Here is a 19,938-nt window from a genome sequence, read left to right on the forward strand (position 1 = left end):
TGAAGATGAAATGAAAACAAAGTACCTGGCTAGTGCCAGGTACTCAATGAACAAGAGCGTTTTTTACTCTGATTTCCACTTTAGGTGGAGCAGTGACACCTGGGTTGTTATGGATGGCAGCCAAAAGTTCTGCATCTTCAGGAACTCCTGGAATTCTCTTGTCATAACCCTATATCATATCTTTACCATGTGTACTATTGTTTATTTTATTTTTTATTTATTTGGTTTTTTTGTTTTTTTGTTTGTTTGTTTTTGAGATGGAGTCTCACTCTGTCACCCAGGCTGGAGTGCAGTGGTGTGATCTTGGCTCACCACAACATCTGCTTCCTGGGTTCAAGCAATTCTCCTGCCTCAGCCTCCCAAATAGCTGAGATTACAGGTGTGCTCCACAATGCCTGGCTAATTTTCTTTTTTTTTTTTTTTTTTTTTTTTTTTTTGTATTTTTAGTAGAGACAAGGTTTCACCATGTTGACCAGGCTGGTCTTGGACTCCTGACCTCAAGTGATCCGCCCTCCTTGGCCTCCCAAAGTGCTGGGATTACAGGCATGAGCCACTGTGCCCAGCCTACCATGTGTACTATTGTTGATTTTTCTTTACTTCAATTCTATTTATTATTGAAAGAAACTTTTTTGTTTGTTTGTTGTTTTTTGTTTTTTTGAGACAAGGTCTTGCTCTGTCACCCAGGCCGGAGTGCAGTGGTACAATCATAGCTTACTGCCATCTTAATCTCCTGAGCTCAAATGATCCTCCAGCCTCAGCCTCCCCAGTAGCTGGGACTACAAGGGTGTGCCCAGCTGATTTTTTTAATTTTTCCTTTTTTGTGGAGATGGGGTCTGGCTATGTTAACCAGACTGGTTTTGAATTCCTGGCCTCAAGTGGTCCTCCCGCCTCAGCCTCCCAAAATGCTGGGATTGCCGGCATGAGCCACTGCTCCTGGCCTGAAGGAAACTTTCTATCAATACCATAACTGAGAAGCTCATATCATTTGCATGATTATACTTCTATAATCATGCAATTATATTTCTATAATTAGAAAGCAACCATATATCTTTCTTTAATGGCTTTGAGAAAAAAAAAAGAAAGCAGCCATATAAATAAATACGATGAGAGCAAAACAGTGGTTTTAAATTCCAGCTTAAATCTATTGGCTAGAGAAGGTGCTAGACCTGGGACTTATTCTCGCTGTTCAAAAGGGAGACTTGACAGTTATGATCATGAAAGATGAACTTATTAGCACCACACTGAGATTTTCTCTTTCAGATTTTTGATTTTTTGAAGTAGAAAGAACAGACCTCTTTCACTAGTGCTGTGCAAAATTTTAGCCAAGAAACAATCAAGTTATTTTTCTTCTCACCAGTTGTGTGTACCCCAACCCATGTGGGACATAGCCACACAGCCATAAAGCTTTCTCTTAGAGCCTTCTTAGGGTCGCGGAATTAACTCCATGCCTCCTGTTGAGGGCTGGCTCCCAAGAGAGTCGGTATGGGGAAGAAGGAACTCAGCCCCAGACCCTCACATAGCACAATTTCTAAAAGCTCAGATCTTAGAGTCAGACCTGGTTTGAAATCTCAGTTTTAACAGTTGCTTACAGTATCACCCTGGGCAAGTCCTAACTCAGTTTCCTCATCTACAAAATGGGAATAAAGGTACCACCTCGACAAGTTATCATTAGGTTTAAATGAGCTAATATTTGTCCTGGGCCTGGTACCTAATACTACAGGCCAGCTGCAGGGGCTCACACCTGTAATCCCAGCTGTCTGGGAGGCTAGGGAGGGGGACCTCTTGAGGCCAAGAGTTTAAGACCAGCCTGGGCAACACAGTGAGACCCCTATCTCTCTATTTTTTTTTTTTTTTTGAGATAGAGTCTCACTCTGTTGCCCAGGCTGGAGTGCAGTGGCAGTGGCACAATCTCAGCTCACTGCAACCTTCTGCCTCTGGAGTTCAAGCAGTTCTCCTGCTCAGCCTCCCAAGTAGCTGGGATTACAGGCATGTACCACCATACCTGGCTAATTTTTTTGTATTTTTAGTAGAGATGGGGTTCACCATTTTGGCCAGGCTGGTCTTGAATTCCTGACCTCAAGTGATCCACCCACCTCGGCCCCCAAAAGTGCTGGGATTACAGGCATGAACCACCATGCCCGGCCCTCTACATAAAATATAAAAATTAGCCGGGCAGGATGCCACATACCTGCAGTCTCAGCTACGTGGGAGGCTGAGGCAGCAGGATCGCTTGGGCCCAGGAGTTCGAGGTTACAGTGAGCTATGATTGCACCACTGCACTTCAGCCTGGGTAACACAGCAAGCCCTTATCTCTAAAAAGAAATTAAAATGAAATTCAATACAAACAGTCTTATAATTAGGTTGCTGTTGTTGTCTCCTCCCAGCCTCCAGGAACTTAAGCTCTGGGTAAAGACACTGCAGCCTGATGGAGGCAGCAACCTGCTACAAGCTCTGAAGAAGATCTTCACTCTCAAGGGACTGGATTCCCTGGTGGCCATCATGAGAAGCTGGTAGGTCTTCTTTCCTAAGCAGGTGACATACTACATGAAAAGGACTGAAAAACCAAACCACTTTTTGAGAAAAGATTGGCTTGTCACAGTGGCTCATGCCTGTAATCCCAGCACTTTGGGAGGCCGAGACAGGAGGATTGCTCGAAGCCAGGAGTTTGTGACCAGTCTGGGCAACACAGTGAGACCCTATCTCTTAAAAAAAAAAAAAAAGACAAAAATTAGCTGGTCATGGTTGTGTGCACCTGTAGTCCCAGCTACTTGGGAGGCTGAGGCAGGAGGATTGATTAAGCCCAGGAGTTTAAGGCTGCAGTAAGCTATGATTGTTCCACTGCCCTGTAACCTGGGCAACAGAGTGAGACCCAGGGAAGGAAGGAAGGAAGGAAAGGAAGGGAGGAGGGGGTGGGGAGGGAGGGAGGGAGGGAGAGAGAGAGAGGAGAGAGAGAGAGAGATAAGAAAGAAAGAAGAAAGAGAGAAAAGATCATCAACCATGGCTCTTCACACATACATAAGGGAGGGATGGCAGTCACAGGCAGAAAGAAAGAGAGAAAGAAAGAAACAAGAAAAAAAGAAAGGAAGGAAAGAAAGGAGAGAGAAATAAAAAGGAAGAAAGAAACAATGAAAGAAGGAAAGAAAAGAGAAAGGAAAGAAGGAAGAGAAGGAAGGAAAGAGAAAGGAAAGAAGGAAAGATGGAAGAGAGAGAAAGAAAAAAAGAAAAGGAAGGAAAGAAGGAAGAGAGAAAAAAGAGGAAGGAAAGAAGGAAGAGAGAGAAAGAAAAGAAAGAGAAGGAAAGAGAGAGAAAAGATAATCAACAATGACTCTTCACACACACACGAGGGAAGGACTACAGTCACAGGCCACCCGCCCATCTGCAGAGGAGGCAGAGGGCAGACAGGCCTGCAGTCCACCTAGCCCTGCAGCCCACCTAGCCCTGCATGCCACATAGGTGACCTGTGACACAGGTGGCCAGTTAAGAATGGGTAGATGTTCCTTGGGAATTACCGTTTTGCTCTGGAATGTTCTCAAAGTGGTCTGACCTGGGATGCCCACTTCTCTTCTGCCTTCTCCACAGCCCAGATCAGCCTTCTGAAATCCTGTCTGACTACATCCAGCAGTCCACCATGGGAAGAGACCTCATCATCCACTTCATCACCTACAGATGCGATGATCAGATGCCCCCTGTGAGTGCCCGAGATTCTCTGAGGTGCCCCTTGGCTTTGGTGGTAGTGAGCTGGGCTGGCCTTTGAGGCCTCATGCTTGGACAGGCCCCCGAGCTGTGGACCAGAATGCACCTGTCCCTGTGCCTGGTTCTCCCTTTGGTAAAATGGGAAGCTTTGGATAATTGGGAGGTTCAGTCAAGGAGAAGGCTTACTGGAGTATTGGTGTTGCCCTAGTGAGGCCTGACCCTGGCCTCATCCCTGCAGGCTGTCCTGAAGAACCTTGCAGAAGCTGTTAGGGGCTACTACCACTGCTACAGCCCAAAGATGGAGGTAAGCCCTTCTGCCAACACATGGCCCCTCTTCTTCTCTCCTTGTCTGCCTCCAAGGTTGTACCCAGGAGATCTGGGCCAGGACCATACTATATACTTGTTTCTCCTTTTCTCCTTGTCCCCACCTGTATTCAATGAGGTTACACAGGTAAAATCAGGTTAGAATGAATGTGTGGGAAGACCAGGGACAACCTGAAGTCACAAGAGATGCTTTGATCAGCCTGTATGATGCATTGATTGAATGCGTGGGAGCCCAGAGGCCTTTTAAAGCCCTGCCTGCAGAATCCTCAGTCTCTCTCCAGTTGCCGTTAATATAGGCCCCAGCCTAGCTCTGCTCCCACCAAAGCACTGAGTCTGAATTGCCTTGATTTTCTCTCCTAGATCAACTCCTGCTACTGCAGGGAACCCACTGCAGAGCGAAATGAGCAATCCATTCTGTACCGATCCATCCATTACTGTCCTTGTCCCAGTTAATAACTAGACATCAGCCACCCTGTGTTCACAAGGGAGGCAACGATTAGCAAACGTGTGTAGATCCATTTGGAAGATTAAGAATGCAATCATCTGGTCGCTCCCAGGCTGTGTCTTGCCTACCATTAATAACCATGAGTAAATGAGTGTTTGCATCTCACAAGTGAATTCAAAGGTCACAAGGTCCCTGCTTTTCATAGCAGGGAGCCAAGCTCAGGCAGCACTCTATCTTGATACCTCATCATCTAGACTCTCTCTGTAGGTGACTCAGACTACAGAGGTTAGAAAGGTAAAGTAAATGACTGAAACTGACTGGTTTAAGAAATATTTTATCTTAAAACCTGTGGCTTGACCAGGCATGGTGGCTCATGCCTGTAATCCTAGTGCTTTGGAAGGCCGAGACAGGAAGATCATTTGAGGCCACGAGTTTGAGACTAGCCTAGGCAATATAGTGACAGCCCATCTCTACAAAAAATTTAAAAATTAGCCTGGTGTGGTAGCACATGGCTATAGTCACAGCTACTCAGGAGGCTGACACAGGAGGATCACTTGAGCCCAGGAGTTTGAGGCCGCAGTGACCAATGATTGCACCACTGCACTCTAGCCCGAGTGACAGAGCAAGACGCTTTCTCTAAAAATAATAATAAAATAAATAAATCATTATTATTATAGCCATGCTAGTGCGTGTAAAGTGTTTCTTTACACTTTTACAGTTAGAAAACTCTTCAATTGTTTTAAAACACAGCAGGTCAGGATGGGTGCAGTGGCTCACACCTGTAATCCCAGCACTTTGGGAGGCCGAGGCGGGCAGATCACAAGGTCAGGAGATTGAGACCATCCTGCTAACCCCATCTCTACTAAAAATAACAAAAAATTAGCCGGGCGTGGTGGCGGGCACCTGTAGTCCCAGCTACTGGGGAGGCTGAGGCAGGAGAATGGCATGAACCCAGGAGGCGGAGCTTGCCGTGAGCCGATATTGTGCCACTGCACTCCAGCCTGGGTGACAGAGTGAGACTCCATCAAAACAAACAAACAAACAAACAAAACACAGCAGGCCAATTGCACAAACGGAGCACAGCATGTCTGCAGGCTCTGTCTGGCACATGGGTCCCAGTGTATAAGGCCTGGTGGAGAGAGTCTGACCCTCTGCCTGGGCATTGGCCTGGCTGCTTGCCCCTTCCTGGGTTGACCCCTGCAGGTAGTCAAGTGATTCCGGATGTCTGATTGCTCTTGCCACCCTCAGCACTACACCAGCCGGGACATGGATGAGCTCCTGGCAGAAATTCAGAAGGCCCAGAGCCTCCTCAGCCACGTGCAAGCCCTGCAGCACAGCAGCCCCTGTGAGGCGCTCACCTGCACCATGGAGGAGGTAGGTGGTGCGAGTGTCAATTCTGGGGCCTTCTCCCAGCAGCACTCAGCTGGCCTCGTTCCCCTTTCTCACCTGTTCATAGGGGGCACAGCTGCCAGTGCCTGTCACTTCCTAAAATCGAAACAAGGCAAGGCCCACCCTCCATTGCACCCCAGAGCTCTGAGTTGGGTGGGCTGGGTGGGCCCACCATGGTACCAGAAAGATTCTGGTGGATTTACTAACTGTAAAATTTATTTCAGAGAAAGACCAGCAGGCTCCTGCCACCCTCTCTATCCTGTCACTGTCCCCTCCCTTACCCCCAGTTTGGAGAATGATGAAAACCTCAACCACCCAGAATAGGCTGCCTTTAAGAGAGTCATTCTCACCTCAGCCATGGCTTACACCTGAAATCCCAGTGCTTTGGGAGGCCAAGGCCAGAGAATCGCTTGAGTCCAGGCATTCAAGACCAGCCTGAGCAACATGGCAAAACACCGTCTCTACAAAAGATTAAAAAGTTAGCCAGGCACGATGGCATGTGCCTGTAGTCCCAGCTACTCAGGAGGCTGAGGTGGGAGGATGATTGAACCTGGGAGATTGAGGCTGCAGTGAGCCATGATGGCACCGCTGTGCTCCAGCCTGGGCAACAGAGCGAGGCCCTGTCTCAAAAAAGAATTTTAAAAATATACAAATACAATAATAACAATTAGTATTAGAATTATAATAGTTCTTGGCCAGGTGTGATGGCTCATGCCTGTAATCCCAACACTTTGTGAGGCTGAGGCAGGTGGATCGCTTGAGGTGAGGAGTTCAAGACCAGCCTGGCCAACATGGTGAAACCTCGTCTCTACTAAAAATACAAAACTTAGTGAGGCATGGTGGCAGGCACCTGTAATCCCAGCTACATGGGAGGCTGACTCAGGAGAATCTCTTGAACCCAGGAGGCAGAGGTTGCAGTGAGCCTAGATAGTCCCACTGCACTCCATCTTGGGTAACAGAACAAGACTCCAAAAAAAAAAAAAAAGAATTATAATAGTTCTCATTTATTAAGTCCTCATTATGAGATAGGCACAATGTTCAATTATTTAAATGCTTTATCTTAACACTCTGAGGTAAGTATATTATTACTTTTTATAGATGAGGAAACCAAAGTTAAGAGGTTACATAACTTGCCTAAGATTGCAAAGATAGAAATAGATTGAGTTTGGATTGAACCCAGGTCTAAGGCCCAAAACCTTGCCAAGAGTTTCCCAAAATGAAGTGCATGTTCTACTTGTAGTTTGCAAGATGATTTTAGGTGGTGCATGGATTAATATATTTTTTAAATGGTATCTATTTAAAACTAGCTCATTATGGTCATCATAGATCTTCTTTCTAAAATTGTGAAAGGGATTGAATTTTTAAAATTAAAGAAAATTAATAACTAAAAAGCATTAATGTTACATATTGATTCTTAAAATATTAATAATAATACAGTAGCACTCAGATATAGCAAAATTCATGAAGGCAGTGCTCAAATCTCTGAAGTTTGGGACTTGCTGTTCTATTTTTACTTACACATTCGCTATGTAATTTAATCTCTCAGAGTCTCAGTTCTTTACTTTGTCAATGTGGCCACAGGGTGGCCAGGTGGGAGCTCACTAAGTGATTTGCTGCAGGAGTTTTTAGGGGTGACCTGTCATCTTGGAGTCCATGGTGCTGATCTTCATGGTAAGGTTAGGGAAGGAGCCAGGAGCATGGGCCACTGTGAGAGCGAGTTGCTGGGTACTCCTTCCTCTTCCCCTGGAAATTCCAGAAATCTGCAGAGAAGGGGAGGGGATGATGGAAGGGAAAGGCAAAACTGCCTTTAATCTACCAGGGAGTGTTTAAGAAGCTCCACTTGCATTGACTGGGTGGAGGGTGAAGACTGAGGACTTTTCAGCTCTAAAATATGATTATGTAATGAGGGCTTTCTCATTTAATTTAGATTTCCACAGAGATTACAAATGGGCCACTCATAAGCCTCTTGCCTAAACCCCCAAAGCATGACGCTCCTCTCACCATTGAGTTTCCAAACTTGGACAAGACTTCTGCAGAGTGGCTTAAGGTCAATGGTCTGAAAGGTAAATCTCCAAAGAGGGCAGAACCCAGGAAACAGGTGACTGACTAAAAGGCTTGAATCCGGCCGGGCACAGTGGCTCACACCTGCAATCCCAGCGGTTTGGGAGGCCAAGAAGGAAGGATCAGTTGAGGCCAGGGATATGAGACCAATCTAGGCAACATAGCAAGACCCCATCTCTATAAAAAATAAAATTAGCTGGGTGTGGTGGCATGCACCTGCAGTCCCAGCTACTCAGGTAGGCCGAGGCAGGAGAATACCTTGAGCCCAGGAGTTTGAGGATGCAGTGAGTTATGATTGTGCCACTGCACTCTAGCCTGGGTGACAGAGCAAAACCCTGTCTCAAAAAAATAAAAGGCTTGAACCCTTTGGAGCTTCTCAGGCAGTGCCTCCAACCTCACACTTTGTTTTTTCAGCCAAGAAATTAAGTCTATATCAGGTCCTGGCACCCAATGCATTCTCTCCTGTGGAGGAATTTGTACCTATTCTCCAGAAAACAGTATCATCGACCATCCATGAGGTAATTCAGATTCATAATTCTCTCCAGTCCTCCACAGGAGAGCTCCCTTGTGGCTTTTCCTACCTTCATAAATGTTCTGGCAGTAAGAATCACCAGGGATTCAGGCTTCCCACCCAGGACCCTAGAATGCACATCAAATCCACTGTAGCTGTTGGTTTTCAAAGATCTGAAAATTGAACTTGGGAGATGAGGCAAGAGGGATAAATCAGGTACCACGGTCACCTCCTCCATGAAGGTTTTCTCCTCCCAACTCAGACAGGACAGACTTGCTTTCTTTATGTCCTCGCTGTACCTAATGCAGACTTCTGCTATTGCTCCCATAAAGGATTAATGCATGAATTTTTACATATTTAAATCCCCATCAAGTATGAAGTATAAAGAGGGCAAACTCTTCTCTAACTCTCTATCCTCCATGTTTAGTATAAGTAGGAAATCAATGCATGTTTACTGGATGGCTGAGAAGGTAGTTGGAAGAAAGGATGGCAAGAAGAAGGAAAAGAAGGATGGATGGATGGATGGATGGATGGATGGATGGATGGATGGATGGATAGGTAAATGGATGAATGGATGGATGAGTGGATGGATAGATAGATGGATGGATAGATGGGTGGGGGGGTGGGTGGGTGGATGAATGGATGGATGAGTGGATGGATGGATGGATGGATGGATGGGTGGATGGATGGATGGATGCATGGATGGATGGATGCATGGATGGGTGAATGGATAGAAATCTGAACAGGTGGAAGGGTAAAAGGGAAAATGGAAGGATAGATGACAAAATGGAATAAAGGACAAGTGAAAGAATGAAAGTAGAAATTAAAGTAAGGATGGATGGATGGAGGAGGGAAAGGATGGAGAAATGGAAGGAAGGAATAATAGGTGAATAGAAAGATGGCAGAAAGATGGAAGACTGAAAGGAAGAGAGAAGAGTAAGGGACATGTAGGTCTAGCAGTGCATGGATGAATGACTAGATGGATGGAGTGATAGATGGATATGTTGACTTGGTGGAGGATGAAAAAACAGGATGAACAAGTTGGATTTTCAAAGCATCTGTGAAGGCCTGTCTAGGTTCCCAAACCTAAGAAGCTATGGCCAGTATATTTTAAGTTCTCCAACTGTGCTCTCTATTACTAAAACCCTCCAACCATATCTTCATGACTCTGATGTTCAGAAAAGCCTCTCGGGAAAACAGTCTGAGAGGCTTGCTGTCAGGCATCGTCCATTCAGGGGATCACTCTCTCTAAGGCTCTCTACTTCCAGTTCCAGACAAGGCAATGACCTGGTGGTGGTGGTGGCATTGGGGTGTGTATGTGGTGGAGATGTGGGAGGGAGTTCGATCCGACCTCAAATGTGTTCAGAGCCCACTTCACTCTCCTGCACCTGATTTGGAGAACCAGTGCCCAAATTAAACTACATGTACTTCTGTTCACCTGCTCACCCTCCTGCCCATGCCTGAGTATAGAAGGCAATGATACAATTTGAATGGCACGACGGGACAGTGAAGAACATTCATGTGGACCCACCCTTCCTCTATAAGTACCAGGTCAGTGATGGGTTCAATCAGTCAGAAAATGGGGTGCAGAAAGTGGGGACGGGAGGAAGATTCCCTGGGCTATGAAGTCACCAAGCCATTGACTCAACTCCCTCTTGTAAAGAGGGACTGTGTGCTCCACCTACAGGCCCCCTGGAGCTTTGGCCATCTCCTCCCCAAGCAGGGACCTCAATGCCTTTAAAAAAAAAAAGCTTCTAATCCTCTGGGGAAAGATCTGCTTCCTTCCCCATTTGATGCAATGAAATACCGTGTGACTCTTCCCTTCCTGTTCTTGTGGTGAATTTGTTCATGGTTTAGTGGAATGATTATACTGCCTGGATTCCCAGGGACTTGACACACCATTCCCTGAAGCCCACCGAGGCACACGTACTTCCCCTCAGGCCCCTTGGTTGCTCAGCCTTTGAGCAGCTGCTCACTGTGGCCCACACTTCTGCAGAAACAGCTCAGCAGAGCTATGCGGATGTATGAGAGGCGGATTGAGTGGCTCTCCCTGGCCAGCAGAAGAATCTGGGGCACAGTCTGTGAAAAAAGGTACCTTTCTTAAGCAGGGTTCTTATCCTTCATGGGTCTGGTGTGTGACGTGACGTTTATCCGCCTCATGAATTCCCTGTTGGTAGCATCAGAAGCCATCACTTAGATTAGGGATTAGGAATCTCTCAGCAGAACCCCCAGAGGAGGAAAAAGTCACCACCACCATCACTGATGTCAATAATGTCATCATTGTGTCACTGAGCATTTTTGCAATCCCAGCACTTGGGGAGGCCAAAGCGGGAGGATCGCTTGAGGCCAAAAGTTTGAGACCAGACTGGGCAACATAGTGAGACCCTGTCTCTACAAAAAATAAAATAATTAGCTGGGCATGGTGGTGTACACCTGTAGTCCCAGCCACTTAGGAGGCTGAGGCAGGGGCAGGCGGGTCGCTTGAGCCCAGGGGCTCAAGGCTGCAGTGGGCTATGATCATGCCACTGTACTCCAGCGTGGGCAACAGAGCAAGTCCCTGTGTCTACCACAAAAAAAAAAAAAAAAAAATCACACCTCCTCCCTGGCCAGAGCAAATGGGTCATGGATGAATAGATCCTCCCACCCAGCCAGAGGTGTGATGTTCTGATTGGCCAGGGTCAAATGCCCATCCCTGGAGCTTGGAGTGGGCTCAGCTTCACACAACTCAAATTGACTGATAGAGGCAGAGGTGTTTCCCAAAGGAAAATCAGGATGCTGTTGCCAGATGAGGTAATGGATGCTGAGTTGGGAGAAACAATAGTTATCTATTATGGCCATTATTATGATTCCATACCTTGTTTGATGAATTAACATTTACAAAGTATTATATTTTGTAATACTATACATCTATTATTATCATTATTATTATTATTATTAGAGACAGAGTCTTGCTATGTTGCCCAGGCTGGTCTCAAACTCTTGGCCTCAAGCAATTCTCCTGCCTCAGCCTCCCATCATGTTAGGATTGCAGGCATGAGCCACCGCACCTGGCCACTATACATCTATTATGTAATTTTGTTCTTGAAGCAACCCTATGATGAGTCTTACAAGTAGTTTATGGTTAAACTACTTAAACAAAGATCAGAGAGGTTTTGTGACTTGCCTAAGGCCACACAGCTGGTAGGAAGCGGAACTTGAACCAAGGTCTTCTGACTGTAAATCCCAGAGATTTTCTTTTGCTATCCATAGCTGTCTCAAAATGAGAATGGGGCAGAAGGTGGGAATATAAGTTTGAAGTTGTAAAATTAGAGAAAGAACAAATAAGGCTAGAGATCTTAAAACAGAAAGAGAGCAAACAAAAAGATAAAAATATTTTCCAAGAGGCCCAGATACACCTAATTCCTTATGTTACTTGCTCACCTGGTTTTCGTTTTCCCTACGAAGACCCCAACCTGTGGCAGGCATAGTGGCTCATTCCTGTATTTCCAGTACTTTGAGAGGCCAAGGCAGGAGGATCACTTGAGGCCAGGAGTTCAAAACCAGCCTGAGCAACATGGGCAGACCCGGTCTCTACAAAAAAAAAAAAAAAAAAAAAAAAAAAATTAGCCAGGCATGGTGATGTGTGCCTGTGGTCCCAGCAACTTGGGAAGCTGAGGCAGGAGGATCTCTTGAGCCCAGGAGGTTGAGGCTTCAGTGAGCCACGATCGCACCATTGCACTCCAGCCTGGGCAACAGAGAGAGACCGTCTAAATATATATATATTTGTTGTGTGTGGTTTTTTTTGTTTTGTTTTGTTTTGTTTTGAGACGGAATCTTGCTCTGTCACCCAGGCTAGAGTGCAGTGGCGCGATCTTGGCTCACTGCAAGCTCTGCCTCCCGGGTTCATGCCATTCTCCTGCCTCAGCCTCCCAAGTAGCTGGGACTACAGTCGCTCGCCACCACGCTCGGCTAATTTTTTTTATTTTTAGTAGAGACAGGGTTTCACCATGTTAGCCAGGATGGTCCCAATCTCCTGACCTTGTGATCCGCCCGCTTCGGCCTCCCAGAGTGCTGGGATTACAGGCGTGAGCCACCGCGCCCGGCCTTATATATTTGTTCTTGAAGCAACCTTATGACGAGTCTTACAAATAGTTTATAGTTAAACTACTTAAACAAAGATCAGAGAGGTTTTGTGACTTGCCTAAGGCAATATACATATATATATATTTTCATATTCTGACCTATAAAAATATTGAATGCTAATTCTTTAAAATAAATCTGTGAAAATCATTATATGAAGCGCCTACCACTTAAACCATCTCCACCATGAGGCTTTATTCCATTAAAGCACCTCCTGGGAGAGAAGGGGGGCTTCCATGACCCCCTTAATCTACCATTGTAAGCCCACTTCCGTTGGCCTCAAACCACAGAGAAGATTTTGGCCAGCTATGAATTTGGCATGCAAAATTCCCCTGGAAAAAAACTTTAAATAGTAAAATGGAACAAAATAAACATTATCTCAGAGATTCAGTTCTCCTCTTAAAGCTCGTGTTTCCTTTTAGGGTGGTTGTACTGCTCGATATCTCTGCGACCAATTCCATGTACATTATTCATATCCAGCACTCCCTGCGGCTGCTGCTGGAGGAGCAGTTATCCAACAAGGACTGTTTCAACCTCATCGCGTATGTGTCTCCTGGCTCCTGGGGGCAAGGGTGGGTCATGTGTGTTTGGATGCCGTCATTGGGCTGAGGCTTTGGACGTTGCTGGACGATAGATATTGACGTCATGGTCACCCGGCCTCCTAGGATAGCCATCGGTTTATCTGATTTGGATGATCTTGTTTGGGGCATTGAATAATTAAATAGTTGCAGGACTGTCCTACTGGGGCGAAGGTGGTAAATGACCCCATAACACACTGCTTGATCAACCAGGATAAAGTAATTCAGCCCATTGGCCCATTTGGCTTCCAAGATGAAATAGGAAGAAGAGGAAAGGAAGGACCCCAGCCATGCCCTAGTGTCAGTCCTCAGCCTGTCTCCAGCAAGCCATACCTTTTCAAACATTTAGGATTCCAATTCTGAATTTAAATTAAAACTGTATATATAAATTTGGCCAGGTGCAGTGGCTCACGCCTGTAATCCCAGCACCTTGGGAGGCCGAGACAGGAGGATCGCTTGCATCCAGGAGTTTGAGACCAGCCTGGGCAACATAGTGAGACCCCATCTGTGTTTTAATAAATAAAATTATATGTATACATTTAATTATGTATATATATATATAAATGGTATGCAATTTTTAAAACTGTATAATTTAGAATTAAATACAACAAAGATCAGAGAGGTTTTGAAGATTTGAACTTACTTCAAAATTATATATAGTTTTAAAATTATATATAGTATATATAGTTTTAAAATGTTAATATAGTTTTAAAATTATATTTTATATATAATTAAATATAGTACATATCTAGCATTTTTAATTTAAAAACTATATATATAGTTTGTTTTTGTTTTTGTTTTGAGATGGAGTCTCGCTCTGTTGCCCAGGCTGGAGGGCAGTGGCTTGATCTAAGTTCACTGCAGCCTCCTCCTCCCAGATTCAAGCAATTCTTCTGCCTCAGCCTCCCAAGTAGCTGGGTCTACAGGCACACACCACCACACCTGGCTAATCTTTGTATTTCTAGTAGAGATGGGGTTTCACCATGTTGGCCAGGCTGGTCTTGAACTCCTAACCTCAAGTAATCCGCCTGCCTCGGCCTCCCAAAGTGCTGGGATTACAGGCTTGAGCCACTGAGCTCAGCCATAAAAACTATATATATAGTTTTTAAAATTGCATACTATTTTAACTAATAAGGGAAGACAGAGAGAAAAGGAACCCACTTAAAGTGTAGGTTTTTATACAACCTCATACCAAATAGGGCATTTTCTAAACCTATTAAGTCAACAGTTAGTATTAGATATTATTCTGTACCAGAGCCCAGTCATTCCTTAATAAACTCTATATAAAAATATTTAGGGCGGATCACGAGGTCAGGAGATCGAGACCATCCTGGCTAACACGGTGAAACCCCGTCTCTACTAAAAATACAAAAAATTAGCCGGGCGTGGTAGCGGGCGCCTGTAGTCCCAGCTACTCGGGAGGCTGAGGCAGGAGAATGGCGTGAACCCGGGAGGCGGAGCTTGCAGTGAGCCGAGATCGCGCCACTGCACTCCAGCCTGGGCGACAGAGCGAGACTCCGTCTCAAAAAAAAAAAAAAAAAAAAAAAATATTTATGGTAACATTATAGATAAGGAATTTTATTTATTTATCTACCCATTCATTCATTCAGCAATGTTTCATTGACAATCTGCATGAACCAGTCCCTGTGCCAGGCACTGGGGAGATGGACATGAAGACACACAAAACTCATCCTCGAGGAACTCATGGCCTAACAGTGGGAGACAGGGATGTTAAGGAGTGCTGTTAAGCGTTTTCTATAGAAATGAGTAGATAGCTAGGTATGGGACTGCAAGGTATCAGTGGCAGGATCAGTCCATTCCACTTGGGTGGAGTAGGCTCAGGACATCTTCATGGAGCAAGTGCCCCTTTTGCTGAGTCTTGATGAATAAGTAGATGTTTGCCTAGCACCTGGGAATGATGGGGTCCTAGGGAGAAAGGGTGTTCCAGGTAGAGGCAACAGCATGAGCAGAGGTGTGAGGTATGCTAGAACCTTAGGGACCATCAGGTAGTTCAGCATGGATATGGGGCTGAGAGGGAGAGATTGTGCATGACAGAAATACCAGGTGATGGAGGATTGATATAGGCCATGCTCACGAGTTTCCTGTGCTATAGGATATAAAGGCACTGGAGGATTGCAAGCAAGGTACAAATACAATCAGGTTTGCGTCTTCAAATGCTCAAGCAATGCTGTGAAGGAGGAACTGAAGGGATGTAATACTGGAGGGAAGAGACCAGTTTGACTATTGCAATTGCCTGCCCTAGTGTTGAGTGGGCTTGAGCCAAGGTAATGTGAATGGAAGAAAGAGTGCGTGGCCAGTAAGAATGCCATATTAAAGTCAAAAAATAACAGGTGCTGGCGAGGTTGCAGAGAAAAAGGAACACTTACACACTTGGTGGGAGTGTAAATTAGTTCAACCATTGTGGAAAGCAGTGTGATGATTCCTCAAAGACCTAAAAACAGAACTACCATTCAAAGTAGCAATCCCATCCCTGGGTACATACCCAAAGGAATATAAGTCATTCTGTCATAAAGACAAATGCACGTATATGTGCATTGCAGCACTATTCACAATAGCAACAGATGGAATCAATGTAAATGCCCAGCAGTGGTAGACTGGATAAAGAAAATGTGTTATGCATATACCACGGAATACTATGCAGCCATAAAAAAGAATGAGATCATGTTCTTTGCAGGAACATGGATGGAGCTGGAGGCAATAATCCTTAGCAAACTAACACGGAAATAGAAAATCAAATACAGCATGTTCTCACTTATAAGTGGGAGCTAAATGATGAGAACACATGGACACATAAAGGGGAACAACACACACTGGGGCCTACTGGAGGGTGAGGGTGAGAGAAAGGAAATCAGGAAAAATAACTGATGGGTACTAGGCTTAATACCTGGGTGATGAAATAATCTATATAACAAACCCCCATGGCAGGAGTTCACCTATATAACAAACCTGCACACGTACCCCTGAGCCCAAAATAAAAGTTAATCAAGAAAGAGGTGCATGGAGGCTGGGTACAGTGGCTCACGCTTGTAATCCCAGCACTTTGAGAGGCCGAGGCGGGCGGATCACGAGGTCAGGAGATTGAGACCATCCTGGCTAACACGGTGAAACCCCATCTCTACTAAAAATACAAAAACTTAGCCGGGCGTGGTGGTGGGCACCTGTAGTCCCAGCTATTCGGGAGGCTGAGGCAGGAGAATGGCATGAACCTGGGAGGTGGAGCTTGCAGTGAGCCGAGATTGCGCCACTGCACTCCAGCCTGGGCGACAGAGCGAGACTCCATCTCAAAAAAAAAAAAAAAAAAGAAAGAAAGAAAGAGGTGCATGGAAGAGATTTTGGGGAGTTAGAATCTACAGAATGTCATCACTGGCTGTAGGGGGTGAAAGAATGGTGAAGAGAAGATGATGTCCCAAGAAGAACAGATCTCTGAAGGGAAAGATGGTTTTAAACATCCCGAGTCTGAGACACTCAAGAGTTTGGAGACATTAAGAGGAGGAGGAGCTCCAGTGAGGAGACCTAGCCAAGAAATAAGGGGTTTTGAGCCATCAGCATTTTGATTATATGAATGAAATAAATGGTAGTGCAGGGATCGCACCTGTGGAGATGCGAAGGGGAGAGAGAAGACAATCAAAGGCAGCACTTGGAAGACACCAGCATTCGAAGGGTGGGCAGAAGAAGGGAACCACCAAAAGAACACAAGAAAGAAGAACCCAGAGAGGTGGGAGGAAAACAAGAGAGAAAGGTGTTGAGATGCTGTGTTAGTCCATTCCTGCACTGCTCTAAAGGAGTACCTGAAGGTCGGGCGCGGTGGCTCACTCCTGTAATCCCAGCACTTTGAGAGGTCGAGGCATGTGGATCACTTGAGGCCAGGAGTTTGAGACCAGCCTGGCCGACGTGGTGAAACCCCGTCTCTACTAAAAATACAAAAAACAGTGGGTCTCAGCGGTGCAGGCCTGTAATCCCAGCTACTCAGGTGGCTGAGGCATAAGAATCACTTGACCCAGATTTATTATCCAACGATAATAGGGATATATTTCCACTGGTGGGGGAATGGAGGGCATTCTTCATCTCTACCAGGGAATGCCCCCAGGGTGGAAGTTTGACTGCAATAGGTTGAGGAGGTGAGGAAGTGGTGGTATACTGTGTTTCCAGGGAGCTTGTCCACAAGGGGAAAGAGAAAAGAGCGAAGTCACTCATAGAGTAGCTTCCCAGGGGAAGGAGGATGTTCTTGTTAAGTATAGAGAGTCTGAAACAGGTAGAGAGGCGCGGGGCAGAGGGAAGTGGAGAGAAGTTGGGAATGTGTGGATGTGAGGGAGGAACTGTGGGGCAAAGTCTCAGAAGAGATGGGTGATGAGGTCAAAGGCCAGGTGGAGGAATTCATCTCAAACTAGAGAGGGGACAACTTTTCCTTCATAAAGGGTATAAATCCTCTTCTCAAAGATCTTAAATTCTGTCTTACAGGACAAATGAGACAATGTGGGTTTTCTGGATTTGGGGATTTGTTTGTTTTTTGAGATGGGATCTCACTCCATTGCCCAGACTGGAGTGCAGTGGCACAATCATAGCTCACTACAGCCTCAGCCTCCTGGACTCAAGTGATCCTCCCACCTGAGCCTCCTAAGTAGCTAGGTTGACAGACATGTGCCACTATACCCAGCTATTTTTTTTTATTTTGTAGAAATGGGGTCTTGCTATACTGCCCAGGCTAGAGGTATATTTTTTTTCTTTGCCAAATCCTGTTGATTACATAGATGTGTATTTAAAAAAAAAAAAAACTATAGTATGGATAGGGAGGGGAAATGTGCAGTGAGAGAAGCCATGCTAGGGGAGGTTAAAGAGGGGGCCACACGCCATAGCTCAATGCTTCAGAAAGGAAGCTGACCAAAGCTGGCTCACACTGTGTCTTGGCTGAAGTATGTTGGGACATATGACCCACAAGGAAATCTCATGGCTGGCCCAGGCCAGTGACATCCTCACATTTTAGGGGATCTCATCAGATTTTTGTCCCCACTAAAAGCCTGCTAAGCCCAAAGAGGTGGGCCACCAAGTGGACCTCCCCCAGCCTAAGAACGAACTCTCTTTGCTTCTTAAAGGTTTGGAAGCACAATTGAAAGCTGGAGGCCTGAGATGGTTCCCGTGAGTCACAACAATTTACAAAGTGCCTGGCGGTAGGTTATGGGCAGAGACTTCGTGGGGCTGTGTCTGAGGGAAGGTTTGCAGGCATTGTTTTCTCTGTCCCCCTCTCCACCAAGAAGTAGCTCTCTAGAGTCCCTGACCCCAAACAGCCATGGGCAGAAATCAGAAAACAGCTTCCTTCTGTCTGCTGCTCTCCCCACCTGGCCATCTTCACTTTATGAGAGTGATGACATCGACTCCATCACGTCTGAGATGGAAAAGGCTCTCAGCTACTCCCAAAAGGTATGCCCTGGGCATGGGCCAATGACCCTCAGCATGGCCATCTCTGCCTCCGCAGGTGGGCCCTGAACCTGCGGTGTCGGGGCAGCAGGAACGTTCTCAGCGCCCTGCGGAAGGCTGTGGAAGTGGACTTCAAGGACAAAGACAAACACCAATCGCAGGGAATCTACCTCTTCACTGGGGGCATCCCCGACCAGGACATGGTGGGTAGGCCACGTCCTGGGTGTCCATTATCCTTTGCGACCTCATCCGTCTTCCCCCAGGTGGATACCTTGCCAAGGTTTCTGCAGCATGATTTCTAAACCAGTGCTTCTCAAACTTTAATGTATAGACAAGCACCTAAGGATGCTGTTAAAATGCAGGCCCTGGAGACCAGCCTGGGCAATATAGTGAGACCACATTTCTATAAAAATTTTTAAAATAACCTGCCATGGTGGCACATGCCTGTACTCCCAGCTACTCAGGAGGCTGGGGTGGGAGGATCTCTTGAGCCCAGGTGCTCGAGACCAGCCTGGACAACATAGCAACAAGACCCCATCTCTACAAAAATAAAATTTAAAAAATTAACCAGATGTAGCCAAGCACGGTGGCTCATGCATGTAATCCCAGCACTTTGGGAGGCTGAGGCAGGCAGATCACCTGAGGTCGGGAGTTTGAGGCCACCTTGACCAACATGGAGAAACTGCATCTCTACTAAAAATACAAAATTAGCTGGGCGTGGTGGCGCATTCCTGTAATCCCAGCTACTCGGGAGGCTGAGGCAGGAGAATCGCTTGAACCTGGAGGGGGAGGTTGCGGTGAGCTGAGATCACACCATTGCACTCCAGCCTGGGCGACAAAAGCGAAACTCCGTCTCAAAAAAAAAAAAAAAAAAATTAACCAGGTGTGGTGACATGTGCCTGTAGTCACAGCTACTTAGGAGGCTGAGGCAGAAGGATTGCTTGAGCCCAGGAGGTCAAAGCTGCAGCAAGCTATGTTTATGCCCCTGCACTCCAGCCTAGGCAACAGAGCGAGACCCTGTCTCTTTAAAATACATACATACATACATACATACATACATACATACATACATACCTACATAGTGCAGATCCTGGTTCAGTAGGTCTGGGGTGGAGCCTGGGAGTCTGCATTTCTGGCAGGCTTCCAGGGGATGTGGATGCTACTGGTCTGGAACATGCCTGGTATCAGGAGGCTCTCAGGTCCAGCTTCCCAACCACACTCTGTTAAAATATTGAGAGAAACTGCAACCCAGCCTCATCTCTTTCCATCCTCGTGCCAAGGACTGGACCAGGCACAGAGAAGGCCCTGGAGAAACATGGCCAGGCTGGGCTGCCCAGAGCCCCACAGCTTCAAGGCCCTCAGCTGCTGGCCCCTCCTACCTTCTC

General features: G+C 46.1%; 1 protein-coding gene across 1 annotated transcript in view; it reads left to right on the top strand.

The window, feature by feature from the left end:
• Nucleotides 1-19,938, top strand: part of VWA3A (von Willebrand factor A domain containing 3A) — a 65,304-nt gene that overhangs the window by 21,724 nt on the left and 23,642 nt on the right. The window contains exons 11-21 of the mRNA XM_063598480.1: nt 2,385-2,510; nt 3,580-3,688; nt 3,932-3,997; nt 5,711-5,836; nt 7,779-7,914; nt 8,327-8,430; nt 9,894-9,974; nt 10,420-10,514; nt 12,965-13,084; nt 18,232-18,306; nt 18,612-18,756. Coding sequence (XP_063454550.1) covers nt 2,385-2,510; nt 3,580-3,688; nt 3,932-3,997; nt 5,711-5,836; nt 7,779-7,914; nt 8,327-8,430; nt 9,894-9,974; nt 10,420-10,514; nt 12,965-13,084; nt 18,232-18,306; nt 18,612-18,756 — 1,183 coding nt within the window. The remainder of the gene's footprint in view (nt 1-2,384; nt 2,511-3,579; nt 3,689-3,931; nt 3,998-5,710; nt 5,837-7,778; nt 7,915-8,326; nt 8,431-9,893; nt 9,975-10,419; nt 10,515-12,964; nt 13,085-18,231; nt 18,307-18,611; nt 18,757-19,938) is intronic.

Source organism: Pan paniscus, chromosome 18 (genome assembly GCF_029289425.2).
Source record: "Pan paniscus chromosome 18, NHGRI_mPanPan1-v2.0_pri, whole genome shotgun sequence".
Taxonomy (NCBI): domain Eukaryota; kingdom Metazoa; phylum Chordata; class Mammalia; order Primates; family Hominidae; genus Pan; species Pan paniscus.